At 36.7% G+C, this 15,849-nt stretch overlaps 1 protein-coding gene and 1 pseudogene across 3 annotated transcripts; one reads left to right on the plus strand and one right to left on the minus strand.

The window, feature by feature from the left end:
- The first annotated feature begins 585 nt into the window (after positions 1–585).
- LOC140014345 (uncharacterized) lies at positions 586–4,946 on the plus strand (annotated as a pseudogene).
- Positions 4,947–5,378: 432 nt separating this feature from the next.
- LOC140014304 (ADP-ribosylation factor GTPase-activating protein AGD1-like) lies at positions 5,379–15,286 on the minus strand. 3 transcript variants are annotated; one of them, XM_072064898.1, is made up of 19 exons: positions 14,642–15,285; positions 13,949–14,025; positions 12,894–12,994; positions 12,312–12,382; positions 12,028–12,090; positions 11,504–11,548; positions 10,640–10,705; positions 10,473–10,520; positions 10,270–10,365; positions 10,144–10,185; positions 9,130–9,345; positions 8,874–9,005; positions 8,559–8,792; positions 8,330–8,416; positions 7,937–8,251; positions 7,534–7,679; positions 7,363–7,453; positions 6,315–6,793; positions 5,379–5,942 (listed from the first exon to the last, which is right to left on the minus strand). In XM_072064898.1, exons 1-19 carry the CDS (start codon positions 14,699–14,701, stop codon positions 5,828–5,830), a joined length of 2,484 nt encoding a protein of 827 aa, XP_071920999.1. In that variant the 5' UTR covers positions 14,702–15,285; the 3' UTR covers positions 5,379–5,827. The 3 variants fall into 3 exon arrangements, with proteins under 3 accessions (XP_071920999.1, XP_071921000.1, XP_071921001.1); XM_072064899.1 differs by lacking the exon at positions 13,949–14,025 and having other exon boundaries at positions 14,642–15,286; XM_072064900.1 differs by lacking the exon at positions 14,642–15,285 and having other exon boundaries at positions 12,312–12,420; positions 13,949–13,964.
- Between the last annotated feature and the right edge of the window lie 563 nt (positions 15,287–15,849).

Here is a 15,849-nt window from a genome sequence, read left to right on the forward strand (position 1 = left end):
TTAGACTTCCTTTTGGTTTTAAAAAGGGGAAAACGTACGAGAGGTGGGGAGGAATCAATAGTTTTAGTTTAGGCTTTTAGCATAGTTTTAGTTTTCTTTTCTTAGCTTTTTCGCATGGTTGTTCTCCATTAATGGAGGACTAACCTCTCAATTCTAGTCAAGGGGACAACTGAAGATTTGGTTCAACAATTACTGTGAGATCGAATTTATTTTAATTGTTTCCTCCATTTATTGGTATTCATATGTTTCTTGCTTTTAACTGTTATAGTTCTTGTGTATGATTGATTAGTGCGCAATAATTAATTATTCATATAGGCTATTTTGCTAAATAGAGGTAATTGAATCCGTAATTGTTCGTTATCTCTATCTTAGTAGCAACTGGCGTAATTGAATTTATGTCAGGGAGCATGCGATCTAGTTTAAACAAAATAAAAATGAAGTGATATGGTTCGTTCCCTTCTTTTTTTTTTTTTGGTTTCTTTTAATTTCTCATACACAACCAAGATGTATGTATATACATTGAACATGTGCAGTTTGAATGGATAATCAACCTCGCAATTCTTGTCTTCTTTTTCAAACTCCAACATTTACTTTGTCGTACAGCAAGAAATTTGCAAAGTTTTTTTTTTTTTTTTTTTGAATAGATTAAGCGCTTGTTTAATTACTTCTGATTGAGCTATTCCGAATGTTGGGGAGGCGAAAAGGATCCTACGCGTGATGGAAGAAAATGGGTGTACTCCGAATTTGGTTACCTATAATGTTGTTATAAGAGGGTTGTGTGGAAAGGGGGCTGTGGATGAAGCGCTTCAACTGAAGAGGTCAATGGATGATAAGGGGTTGATTCCAGATAGTTACACGTGTTCGATACTTATAGATGGGTTCTGCAAGCAGAAGAGGTCAGTGGAAGCTAACTCAATTTTGGAAGAGATGAATGACATGGGTCTCAGGCCTGACCAAATTGCCTGTACTGCATTGATTGATGGCTTCATGAAAGAGGGTAACATAGAAGGTGCATTTAGAATTAAGGATGCAATGGTTGCAAAGGGAATCAAGTTAAACATTGTGGCTTACAATACTATAATAAATGGGCTGTGTAAAGTTGGTCAGATGGAAAAGGCAGTGGATTCATGAATGAGATGACTACAATGGGCATAGCACCTGAAACTCAGACTTTTAATTATCTAATTGAAGTGTATATTCAAAAGGGAAGTCTGGATAAGGCTTCTGAGGTTCTTGCTGAGATGAAGGAGAGAAACATGGAACTTTCTGTATATACTTTTGGTGTCATAATAAATGGGTTATGTCGTTCTGGGGATTACTGCCGTGCAAAACTTGTCCTAGACAAAATGGTCAGTTGTGGTGTCAAACCAAATGCCATCATCTATTCAAACATGATAAAAAGCTATGTACAGAATGGTAAGTTTGAAGATGCAACCAATGTCTTGAAGGAAATGTTGCAGAAAGGTGTTTTGCCTGATCTATATTGCTATAATTCTGTTATAATTGGCCTTTGCAAAGCCAGAAGAATGGAAGAAGCAAAAACATGTCTAATTGAAATGGGAAAGTGTGGACTAAAGCCAAATGCATATACATATGGGGCTTTCGTCTCAGGATATAGTGAGGCAGGGCAAATGGAAGTAGCAGAAAGGTATTTTAGGGAGATGCTTGATCGTGGTATTGCACCAAATCTTGTTGTTTATACATGCATGATAAATGGCTTCTGCAAAGAGGAAATTAAGCAAGCCTTTTCAACATTCAACTCTATGCTAGGACGGGGATTACTCCCAGATTTGCAACTGTATAGTGTTCTTATCAATGGCCTCTCGAAAAATAGAAAATTAACAGAAGCCATGCAAGTTTTGTCTGATCTGTATGATGCAGGTTTACGTCCTGATGTTTACACTTACACCTCCCTCATCTCAGGCTTTTGTAAGCAAGGAAATATGGAAAAAGCCTTTTTGCTTCATGATGAAATGTTCCAGAAGGGTATTTTTCCAAATATTGTCACTTATAATGCATTAATAGGTGGCCTATGCAAGTCAGGTGACATTGAGAAATCTAGGGAACTGTTTGATGGGATCTCTGGCAAGGGTTTGACGCCCAATTGTGTAACTTATACTACAATAATTGACGGATACTGCAAATCAGGAAACCTATGTGAGGCATTTAACTTATTCAATGAAATGCCAGCAAGGGGGCTCCAACCAGATTCTTTTGTCTACAATGCCCTTGCCAATGGGTGCTGCAAGGAAGGGGAAACAGAGAAAGCATTGTTACTGTTCCATGAAATGATACAGAAAGGCATTGCATCTATTGTGACTTTTAATACTTTGATTGACAGGCTTTGCAAGTGGGGAAAATTTGACTAAAGCAATTGACTTGGTGAATGAAATGACTGATAAGAAGATCACACCAAATCATATAACCTTCACAATTTTGATTGACTACCATTGCAAGGCTGGGATGATCAAAGAAGCAGAGGAACTTTTCATAGACATGCAGAACAGGAATCTGAAGCCAACAAATTTCACTTACATGTCTCTCTTACATGGTTACAACAAAGTTGGGAATCGGTCAAAAATGTTTTCAGCTTTTGAAAATTTGGTTGAGAGGGGCATTGAGCCTGATGAACTGATTTACAGCATGATGATAGGTGCGTATTTCAAAGGAGGACATTTGGAAAAAGGTTTTAAACTTTGGGATCTAGCATTGGACAAGGGATTGCTGGATGGATTGACAAATGAAACGCTAGTTGAGACCTTGTCTGGAAATGGTGAAATTTCTAGAGTAATGGAATTACTTGATAGGATTGGAAACCAAGGATATAATCCTTGTCTTGCAATGTGCAGTACTTTGATCCATGGATTGAATAAGGCAGGATATTCCGGAAGACTAGATAAAATATTAGAAATTATGAAAGGGTATGGCTGGATTCCTAAATCCACAGCTTTAAACGAGTTCATTGATCTATACCAAATAAGTGCAAATTCTGAGAGTGTTAGCAATCTCTCAAAGCAAGCAGCCCTAGAAGTTGCTTGTCAGGTTTAAGCAGAGTTTGAGGCGATGGTAGTTATGACTTTTGCGTTCTTGGTTATGCTGGCTGTTCGACTGATTTTTGGGATACTGTATAAGGAGACGGATCTATTAAGTGCGGTGAGCAGCCTCAGTTTTTGCTGCAATTAAGTTGCGTGAAAGTTTTCAGCTGCAATCAAAAGATACATCTGTGAAAGGTGAAAATACAAAATTCTACACTTCATCATTCATCTCAGTTGTTATCACATTCCTCCTTTCCCTTTTTACTGTTATATATACATACACATATACATACATATACATATGGCTTTGTTTTCCTCTTTTTTTAATGGGTGGGTGGGACTTTTACTTTCAATTAAAATGCACAGATGGTCCGCTTGTTCTTTTATTTACAATGTGATTATGTTTCGTTTTTTGTAGAACTTGAAAGGGTTGCATGTTTTTGTTGAAACCAGTTTCATGATTGTAGTTGGGATCTTTACTTCCATGGCAGGAATACGAAATTGCCTCCTGTTTTCTTATTTCCTTCTTTTCGGCTATTGGGGACAGAAAAATGGGTTTTTGGGGGGGGGGGGGGGGAGGAGGGGGTGTTGGGGTTGGTGCGGTTCTTTATGAGATGCTGTCACACAGAGGCATGTATGTGCACACACCTGAACACATAACCCTAAGTATGCTAGGGGACTCTTGGCCCTCAGCAAAAGCATAGATGCTACTTTAGGTCATGGCTTCAGTTACTTAATGGAGGAGTAAAATCCCATGCTTAACAAACTGATTTGAGTTCATTTTGCAGGTGATGTGCTCCATGGTACTACCTTTAGCAATAGCAGGTGGTAAAAGAAGCAAAGGGTTTTGAGCTTAAAAGGTAATAATTATGCCTTCTATGTTTTTAATGTAATAGGATTTGTTGGCTCTAGTATGTCCCTAGATATTCAGCCTAAGTTATTCATCTATCCTTGCGTTGTTTCATTTTATCTGTGTTTTTTCCTGATGTTTCTAATGCAAATAGCTTTTGATGTGCACATGGCATCTTATGTTGACAATGCTAATTATCAATGATTATCTGATCAGAATAATTTCTAATCTTCTGAAGTATTGCGGGGTATTGAGCTGCACGTTATATGTATATATATGTTTATGTACTACTTTTGTTGAGCTACTTATTCCTGGATTGTTTACTTCTGTCCACCTCTTGAGCAGGGTTTTCGATCCTTGCTAGCTTAAGGACATCTGATGGACAAGGTTGCACATCTTACAACGATTTTAGGGGAATCATGAACTGCAATTTGGTATGCCAGATTGGAGCGCTGTGTTTTACTGTTGATGATTCTTTTGTTTCTTGTATTGTATTTTAGCATGAGTGAGTTATTATATTGCTTTGCAAATTGCTGCTTTACGTTTTGTCTCTCCACTGAGCAGGCACTGGTAAAAACACGAGGCAGACCAGCAAAAGTTTGAAGAAACACTTTGCTCATAGCGCAGAGTGATTAGGGAAACTTCGGACTGCATGCTCCCTGGAGCATTTTGAGCTACACACTCCCACTTTTCTCCCAAGTGAATTGTACCAAAAATCAAGCTGTATCAACATGCAGTTCATTCTTATAAATTGGCAATCCTCTGCAGTCTTTTTCTGTTTCAATGAGGACCACTGTTAATGTTTAGTCACCAAAAAGCTTCTGGTGATCACTGGCTCGAGTCACACTGATGAAGATGTTATGCGATAAATTTGTGGAATTGGTTTTCGTGCCTGATACCAAATTTAGGTGGACAAACAAATGGGACTTGGTGGATCAATGTGTCTGATTTTCTGCATTCGCTGATGACTTGTTTTGTTCTACACTGATAATTAGTGTCTTTGACGAAACAAAATTATGAAAATCGGGAAAGAGTAAAAGATTTCCACTTTGATTACTGAATGTTATGTATTGTTGTTTAGTCTAATTAGTAGCTGGATGGATGATTGAGAAGTGGGAATCCAAGTAAAAAGGGAATTGGCAGTTCGAGTTGGAAAATATAAGGCTTGGGCAGATACCATATAGTTTTACTTCTTCATTTTATGCTCATAATGATTTTTGTTTAACGTTATTATTTGTTGCCACAAAATCCTTCTAATTATTCCATGAGGCTAAAGCCTCATAATTTTAACGTGATAAAATCCCAATTACACTCGGAAACTGAGTATACAATAAAAATTAATTTTGCTTTCTGCCGAAGGATACAGGCAGATTTGGGGTTACCATGGATTGAATTGAATGAGGAGGACCAAGGTACAATGAAGGGACTACTTTTATCGCTCTTTGATTGTAAATCAAAACAGGAAAAACAAGACAGAGAAACGGTGGAAGCAATTTCAAAAGGAAAGAAATCAAAATTTTTCAAGATTCAATGCAAATCATACAACTATTATCCATCCTAAGCGTCCTAACAGCACATTTCTGGGGACAGCTCAAGTACAATAGGAGTCCCATGGTCACAGAGTCATCCTGAAATTACTTAAAAAAGTTATATACAGCCACAGCATATTCATCCTAGCCAATCTCAAAAGAAAAGAAACCAGAAAGGATGGCACACAAACACGAGCATCGTGCATCTTTACACTGTTTTTGGTACCACATTGTGTCTTTCAGAAAAAGGCATGCACCCAGTGGGAGACGAAAGTGAGGTAACTCCCTTGCATGGTTTAACTGGTAAGAACCTGACTAGCCATATTCAAACTACCTCAGATCCCAGGGTAGAAGAGCACCGATTTAGTACATTCGAAAGTTTTCATTTCTACCTCTGATTCATGGATCCAAGGCTATCTGCTAGCATTTTTCAAGACAGCAATTATCTCAACATCATCGAGGTCAGATTCTTTAACAAGCTGTAAAGGTGTTTTACCTTCCTTATCTGGAGCTTGCGGGTCAGCTCCCCTGCCATCCAAGGGGTCACATGAGCAGCAGTTAAAAACTTTCGAACGCACACTCCCTACTAGATGTTTAGATTTGGAAATAAAAGTCTTCTAGTATATGAATTAATTACTAACAGCTGACTTAGTCATGCATTGTATCAATGAAGGACTTGAACTAGGTGTTTAGACAATGCACAACTTCAGGAAGTTGAAGTTCCTTCTTATACTGATAAACAAAAATCACACTTGGAAACTGAGGATAAACTGAACATGGACCCCGAAAAAAAAAAAAAAAAAGATGAGGATTCTCCACAATGAAAACAAAGAAGCATAGGATCTGTTGATTGGAAAAAGAAAAGAACATAATAGAAATCTAGTCAGATGCAAGAATTACCTAGTAAGCAGAAGCTTGACAATTGCAATTCTTCCTCTTATTATAGCATGATGCAATGGTGCCTGACCCCTTGAATCACAAGAATTTATATTTGCACCATGTTGTAGGAGCAACTCTACCATACTGACATCAGCAATTTGGCAGGCCAGGTGAAGCAAGGAACAGCCATCAAGAAGATAATTAATGAACTGACTATGACTAATGCTTTCTGCATTTGCAGATAGTACAGAACCACCATCCATATTGTCAAAGTTCTGATGAGCATTTGCATGATCCTGCAATCTCATTGGCTTGGCTAGACTTAATGGTGTAGTAAGTGAGGCTTGCCTAAGGATTGCGTTTACATCCACTTCACATATGACAATGAGGCGGTATGCTGATTTCTTATCATTCATGCGAACACTTTCCCACAATTGTTCGGCAACTGAAAGAAGATGCTTACTGTCGTTAACTTTCTGAACAAAACGTTTTTCTGCATACTGCAAAAGGAAAACACGCTGTTAATTTTTTCTTTTTCCCAGATAAAAAAAAAAAAAGCAAACATCGTATTAGTAAAACAGTATTCCCCTGTACAGAAAGTGCAGATAACAATTCAAAATCAGACAAAAACTCATCTGAGTGTCCATGCATGTTTATAGCTCTTATTTTTTTATTTTTTGAACTGTCACATTGGCGCAGCAGTCATCTCCATGCATGTTTATAGCTACTCCAAGAAAACAAGTATACAAAACCTAGCGATTATAGTCTACCGAGGTTTCTGAATGCCTTGAAAAGATCTGTGATTCGTCTGATTCCATGATAGCCAAAACTTTGCCCTTAAATTGCACATCAAACTAAAAAAAAAAAAGAGTCCATTTTAACAAATCACCGTAAAGTCAATATCTAAGAGATTGTCTTTAATGTGACTTTTTAAAGTAAAATTGACTTCCTTAGTTTGCGAACAACAATAAATTCAACAATACTTGTATAGTTTCCAATTAAGATATGAACATTTGAGTAAATAATCCAACTGAACTGATAGAGATAAAAAAAGAAGAAGAGTTAGTACCTTTGCATGAATGAACTTCTCCTTAACTGAGATATGATCATCATGACTGGGTTTACTGAAAAACTGTTTGTGTTTATCAGACTCAAAGAACCTGCATCAAAGATATATATATATTTAACATTAAGCCTTTAAAACAAGATAATCAACTGCAGAAAACTCTGCAACACTTACCGCCTTGGTATTTCATCAGCCTGAAAAGTTTTTCTTGCATTCAACAGCCCCTCCCATATTGAATTCACAAAGACGTTCCCCAAGGCCTGGAACAACGCTATCACAGAAGGTTCCCAGACCTTCACATCGAGAGCTAAGGATCTCACCTGCACTTGAAGTACACAACAATGTAGGATTAGCAACCAAGAAAATCATTTGCTACTAGCGCTAAAAGTAATCAGCTACAATGAGCAACCAGCACTTTTCTTCTCATGAGCTATTTATTGTCAAAATTCCTTTCATATACAACCAGGACTAGGTCTTGATAGAACCTTTACACTAGAAATGTGTTTGTAAGATATTGAAAATTAACAGCAAATGTGAGAAGGTTAAAACGCAAACTTGAGATAAAAAAAAAACTTGCCTTTGATATATGTACCCCAAGGTTTCGGTGAACACCAGAACACTCTATACAGATTAGGACACCAAGATTCAGGGAAGCCCAGTCTGGTTCAAGCGCACCACAATCAGCGCACACATCGTTCCCAGGTAATCTTTTTAATGTATCAACTGGCTTATCAATTTTCATACTATGATGTAGCTGCAGTGCACTTTTTGATGAACGTATCAAGTTCCTAGAAGCAAATTCCTTATCAGAGGAATGTTCTTCAATTGTCCCGTGATCATAATCTGGACTTCCGATGGAACTACTTTCACTACTGGGGCTTGCAGCAAAATGCTGGCACATGATTGAATTAGTATAATTCATGAGAACCAAACACTACGTTTAGAATGCACTGATGCAGTTCGATTTTACCTTCTCGGGTTCCTGGGAACTCAGTAAAGATGCAATAACTCCAGTTATTTTATCAATCCAATCCATTTGCTCTGTTGCACTCTCTGCCTACATGACCAAACAACTACTAAGCTACCGCCCAAGATAACGAGTCTTTAAGTAATTGGGTTACAAAAGACATTCAGCCTCACCAACTAAAAAGTTTCTCACTACTCAAACTATTAAACATGTCAGGCTAATAAGTATTTACCTGCAAGGTGTAATTCTTCGCTGGTGAAATTATCCTGAAGCAAAATCTCAGATCTGATTGATCTGCATCAACTTTTATTGTTGATGTGAGTAAGTTCACCGTGTGACGTGCAACAGACTTTTCATCGTGTACACCACCATGATAATGAGAAGACAACCAACGACTTAGAAGTCCAGAACTGGGTTCTGAGGGAGAACTTCTATGTACATGAAAGTGACTTCCAGATCCTGGGAACTAGTAGAGAATAACATATTAAGTGGAGAGGAACCAAAAGGAAGGAGCCTTTGACATGAAATTTTTGTTTAAATTACTTACAGATGACCTGCTCCATTGTTTGCGATAGTAATACAACATTCCTCTGCTATCCAAGACAAAAAATCTTCTCTTCCAGTCACCTCTTAAATTAGAAGAACGTTTTGAGAGATATCCTTGTTTAATGGTTTGCACCTAAACTATTGAAAACTTAGCTATAAACATAGAGATCAGGAACATATATTGAAAAGAGTAAATGCTAAAAGAAACCAAGGAAAGCTCTCTTTGGTTACAAGGAAATCAATATCAATTTGAGTACCTTCCCTTCCAGTGCAGACTGCATAACTGCCTCTATGACTTTGTGGGAACCTCTAGGGAATTGTTGTACTATATCATGACTTGGAGAACCAATGGACCCATTGAATGATCTTCTACTCTCTTGATCAACCTGCCTTTTGTACTCCTGCATCCTTTCATTTAGAGCTGCCTGCTCATAATTGGAACTTTCTCTTGCATGCTGTGCATAAGCCAAGACCTGTAACAGAATAGCTTCCCTAAACTCCACAAGATATGTATAGTTTATCATATAGACATTAAACATCAAAACTGTAGCTTAAACCATTCAGAAACCACTTCAACCACAAGGAAAACAGCTGATAGATATATTCAACAGTTCGTGCGGTTGGCTTAAATATCTGATAGAATGAGGATGTCCAGAATGTATTTTGCATACTATTTTCATGATTGAACAAATAAAGTTTTCATGTGCAAGAAGTACGTAGTAGTGGCTGCTTGACTCCATTCTCCATTACTTCATGTTTGCTATTAATAGTTGCAATCAGTTCGACAAGTCGCTAAATCATGAAGCAGCCATGAACAAAACCAATTCCTTAGAGAATATCAGCTATTGAAGGATCAAGGATAGAATTTAACAACTGAATAAAAACTTTTTAAGTTTGAGCTTCTTAAAGTAAAACATTAATACATAGATGGGAAACATTGGGCAACATCTGTGGTAAATTATGGAAATGTAAGGAAATTTAAGTAAGATTGAGGCGACATCTTGCATGTATGCCAGTCCTATTCTAGGAGGATCCCATTGATGCATCTAAGGAATGCTGTTACGGCAATGTAGCTTGTCCAATGCTTTGGCAGGGTAAGCTTCTATATAAGTCTCTGTAATTGCTTTCTTCAACCTCCTCTTAAGCATCTTACTATTACTCCTATATGCTCTTGTATGTTCCTTCCAGGGATATGAACTACTGGACAAATAAAAGAGGTGCTAAAACACGTTATCAGAAATCAGTCCATAATAAAAAAAGAAAAACTGGACCTGGTTTATGTAAGGCTCCATCTGATGCAATAGCTCGTATCCCTGTACATGACATCACTTTTTGGATTCAGCATGTGCATTATAAGCGTATCTCCATTTACTAAGAGCTTCTAATCATAAAAGGACCTGTTTGAAATAACGAAGATGAGCATCCATTGCACTACCTACAGCATCCAAAAACTCGAATCGTTTCTTTGCCTCAACAGTAGAAAGAGCACCAACCTGACCTTTCATCAAAAAGTTCTATAGTAAGACAATTTCGAAATTAGAGAATTCCATATCTTGATAGTTCTATAGAAAAAAGAAATGACTAGAAACTTAAAACAAACCAGATTGAACCGTGATTGCTCAAACACAGATCTTGAATTATGAAGTTCCTGGAACGTCCCTCTACCAAATTAGAATTTAACAGATAATGGTTACCCATAACCAATTATCTGATCAACGAAAGCAATTGGTAATAAATCATTTAATGTAAAAAACTAATGCTCAATACCTCCTCTAACGCAGCAGCTACATCATTTTTAGTGCTTTTCCTCAATGACAAATACTTCTCGCGGACCTGAGGCAGGAATAGGGTGTTAACAATAAAAGAAGAAAGTACCAACTATATCAGCATGTGATTCATCACTGTACATCCTTTATTGGTATGTTAAGATATTCCAATTGTATATTTTGTTATATTTAGTAGCTTGTAATCAAAACAAGGGGGGTTCCTGTATAGTGTACAGCAGCAAGAGATTAGGAGTAACAAGCCAGTGCTCTATCTTCTCAACTAATGATTGGGTATGTTGATGGGTTAAGTTGGTAAAATTCTGCCTATACTTAGTTCAATGGAGCTTAAAAAACCCCACAGCAACCACTAAATATAAGCTTTAGATCTACAGTGCGGTGCAAAATAGGCTCCCTCACCATTTTGTGCGTGACTAGGAGAAAGAGAGATACTCTTAAGAGAGATATGGCTCTAAATATAGAAGTGTATATATTTGAAAGGAAAAGTACCAAAGTAAGGATGATTTCTTTGACTTTTAATGGATCTCATAGTTCTCTGCAGCTTCCTACTCACTTAAGAAGATTGATGCTTAGTTTCCTAAGTACCCCAAATTATAAAACTGCTAATTATCTCTAATCCTCAAGCTGCCTGGCATGTCAGTGGACTAAAGGATTGACATGGAAATGCTAAAGGATCTATTAAGCAACTGAAGTCATAATCTAAACATAACATGAGAGTAGGTTTCTCAGCACTGCCAATAATGACAGTAAATGAAATAGGAATTTTTATAGATCAACTGAGCTTCTCATAAAAAATTGATTTGAGAAAATAAAATCAGCAAACTGCTGAGGTGTAATCATGTAATACCTGGTCATAAGTAACATTAGCCTTATCAAAACGCTTACGAGCTTCCTGCAATTTACATGATTGTGTTGATTAGAATGGAAAAGATCCTTCAATATATAATAGTAGGAGGGAAGTCATGCAGAGTTATAATGATATATACATATAAACAGTATTACAAGTAACAGAGTAACAACAACAGGTGACCCTATTATTAAGCATCATCTAATGTGCAATCTCAGAATATAAAATAAGTCATAACTGAGGTGAAATTCTAATCTCCCACTTATTTCATTTGCTTTATTCCAGTTCAATATGCATTTATTTATTGAGAACACATGCAAGCACATTAACCTACCTATAACACCAGAAAAAGTGTTTAAGACCGTGGAGACCAGGGTGACTTGCGAACAAGGACACAACAAGAAACTATGGGGGAGACATCAAAGAGAGAAATATGCATTCCTTGAAGACCAAACAGGATTATATTCTGAGCACCTCCTTCATTTTATAGAGCAAAAGCCTAAACTCAAAGTGATGGCTAGTACCTTGACATCTTGAAGATCAACATTAGCAAAGTGCAGTAGCCTATCATTTAGTATGTGCTCCACCTGAAAAATTGGAAAGTAAGGAGAGGAATTAAAACAGATATAAGACTAGGTTAAATGCCATGGTGCCGAAGAAGTTAATGTATCTATATATTAATTGCATATTAGATCAAAGGAAGCCAAGGAAACTGAAAGTACTTTTAGTAGATTCTTATGAAACTACTTTTAGTAAAGAGCAAAAAGAACAAAATGAGCTCTTTCAAAATTGAAAGAAGATTTATCACCTGCGATCGAAGAACTTCCTTGTACATTCCAATTTCTCTCAGAGCAATTGCAAACTTAGCCATATCAGGGCCTAACATATTCAATATTAAACTCCATCAGCATTAAAACCTGCAAAAGATGAATGATTGACCCAAAAAAAAAAAAGGAGACCGAAAGATGAACAAACAAATACGCTGGCAAAACAAATACATCCTGCTTGCTTGGAAGAAAGCAGTATGTTAATCTTCACTTCATTTTGAACAATTATGACTAGATTTACTTGACTGAAATCCCATGACTTGATATTCAGGACATGTATATCAAGTTCTGCTGAGAAGGGTGCTGCCTTTTTCAAGTTTTACTTTCTTTTGTCAATTTTATACCACTAGATAAAGTTCTCAACATAATCTGTCAGAAAATGACATGCAGAGATTCAGCAGGTATAGCGACAGATTTCATGCACATGGGGCCCAAGTGTTTTTGAACTCCTAGCTACATTTTGATAATCACAAGTTTTGGAGCATTAAGAGGAAACCAATTCATACAAGTCTGAAAATTTCCAAGCTGGAAAACAACTCATACAGAAAATAAACAAAAAGTACCTCCAAATGCAACAGAAATGGGATCATTGTGACCGCCTCCAAATGTTTCAAGAGCACTTGCAAAAGCAATGTCCCTATCGTATGCTTCTCCAAGACCTTCTCTGGAAAATTTGAACAAACAAATATCAAGTGTATACTTCATGATGAGCAAGTTTAACAATAAAGAGTTATCCAAGTATATTTGCAACAGAAATTAATAGACAGTTTCATGGCCCAAAAAGAAATTAGTGAATCCTCTCAGTATCTAGTTTACCAATATTTCAGAGGCTGATATCTGCTGCAATGAGCAATTAACAATTCAATCATATCAAACAATCTGAGAAGGGATTCTTTAACAACGCAAAACAACATTACTGTATTAGAAGAAGAAGGCAAGAGAAGTCAAAGAGCTTCATTAGGTAGAAATTTCATTTCCAATCAGCTCAATTTCATCGACCAAGATTCTCTTTAAACTTAGATGGTTTTCTAAAAGGAAATTAGTTAAGCACAAAATCCGTGCATTGCAGTTGTGATTACCCATCCACAACATCATCTTGGAGGTATTTCTCCTCGTTAATACACCCAAACAAGCTTGAAAGACAGTTGTATCCCTCTCCACACCCCCATTTTTACAGCTACATTTGAAATTTAAGTCAGCATAAATAGCTCTTGTTCCTATCCTGTCTTATGCCAAAAGGCCCTTGATTCAAAAAGTATATCAATGTCAACAAATTTCATCTAATGATGTGAATTTAGACATGGAAGAAACAGAACCTAGTTTCCTATTTCTTGTGATTTTATCTTTCTAGCAAAATCAGAAGACTACCGTTTAAAGTATGTTATAAAACTAAAATAGAAGAACTTGGAATACGAAGTTATGTATCAAAAAAGACCTGATTAGATGAATGCAGAGTGCAGAATTTAACTAATACATAAACAAATGTTCAGTAGCTATAGCGGAGTAATGATCATACTTAACTGCACTTAATTGCAACCATTCTATACATGATAAGAAGTGGAATCATAGAAGGAACATGTATGCAGGATACTGAAAGAAAATGGAGGTTTAGACTTACGTGTACTTCCGGCATCCTTTAAAGAACTTTACACTTCTTTCCCTTAAATTCTCAGCACTCTCTTCCAAACATTGGATCTGATTGACAAGTAAAGTTTTAAGAATATAGTTGTAGTAGTACAGTTTTAGAATGAACAAGCAAAGTGATGCTATTTTGTCAAGGTTGTGCATCTCAGTTTGGCAAATGAAAAATCCGACAAGTAATTGAGATTCTGTCTGTAAAACACTAGCAGACTAGACAGTAAAGGAAACAAGCTGTAACAAATATATTAGCTAGTAAGTAACATGACTCCTAATTCCTGGCGTAATACTTCTCATTAGTAGGTTGTTTTTACTTCTTGAAAGTGTGCTACTTGTAGTCTAAAATTAGCATTTTCCACACTGGTTTCGAGCTCTTGTCAAGCCACATGGTGCACTCAAAAGAGCATTGGACCTTGAGGGTCCAATGCATCTGACTATGATCCAACACATATAAATCTTGCTCAGGTGAATAACCAAAGTCTCTGTTGCAACACAAGTCAATGTTGCCATTGACCCAAAAAATGCAATGATCAGCAGAAAGCATAAACTAACACCGTGCCTAATGAAAGCAAATTAATATTTCCACGGTATTATCATTATGTGAGAATTGATTCACGGAAAAAAAAAAAAAAGTCAGAAGTACATAAATGGGGACAAAGAATTGAACTAAAACCTGTTGCCGGAACATCGGTGAATCATCAAGCCTTGCGAACTGCATCTTTTCCTCTTGCATCTGATCCTCTGCAATATAGCATCAACTAGCAATCCAACCCAACTTCATATGACCATGATCACTATCCCCACCGACAAATCTAACCATTAATATTCTTTTATAAAAAGAATCCTCAAAATTTTCTTTTAAAAAAAACCCATTAAAAATATCATGCTACACAATCTTGAATTGGAAAATTCTTGTCTTCAAGTTAAAAGAAGGCCAAGAAAAGTAAAGGGCAGAAAGAAGAGAGACTAAAAATGAAAAGGGAGTCGGAAATTGTTGATAGAGGTCAGAACAGAGCGAAAATAGAGGAGACAATATGGGAAAGGGGGACCAATTTATGCGATATTTCATGGCTGTCACTAAAAAATGGAAAAATACCGTTGTGGGGATGCTCATGTTTCAATTCTCATTTCTATCTTGGTGCTTTTTAAATTGAATTTTCCTTAATAATTTCCACAGTGGGGTTTAATTACTTGTTAAATGAATCCAATCCAATCCAGTCCAGAGTAGCAGATTTCCAATATTAGTACTATTTGATTATTGTAGCAGCTATAGCACTAGAGGTGAGGTGCCTGGGGCAGTGACTAAACAGTTAGTACCAGTGGTTGATGTATTTAATTTTGAGATGCAATGATTAACTGTCTAACATGACACATTAGTGCGCGCCAAATGCCTCCCCTATCCTTTGCCAACTCCAAAGTTTAAATGGCCACCCACTTTGGCATAGCCACTTTTCTTTCCTCTTTTCTTGAAAATCGTAACAGGGAAAAGAAAAAAATGAAAAGACAGAAAGAGAGAATACGCTTTTGCAAAGGCAGCAGTGGACATGGACAAGGGATGAAGGGAACCCCTTTTTTTTTTTTCTGTAAAATTCATAAGAAGCTTCCAATTTTATCTCTTGGCAAGATCCTTTTATCAATGACAACAATAATTGAATTAGATCTTATGAAACGACCTGTGAAGTTGTTGTTTGCATGTCATAGCATGATATGAATAACAATACAATTCTTTAAAGAATATATGATATTTGGAGAAATTCATGCTGTTCTTTTTAAAGAATTTGCTTTTGCTTTGATGTCCAAGATCGAAGTTAACCTTAAATTTGGATTAGATACCAACAATAATATGTATTTGCGAGATTTCCATCGTTTTCAATTTAATCT

This window comes from Coffea arabica, chromosome 9c, assembly GCF_036785885.1.
Source record: "Coffea arabica cultivar ET-39 chromosome 9c, Coffea Arabica ET-39 HiFi, whole genome shotgun sequence".
NCBI lineage: Eukaryota > Viridiplantae > Streptophyta > Magnoliopsida > Gentianales > Rubiaceae > Coffea > Coffea arabica.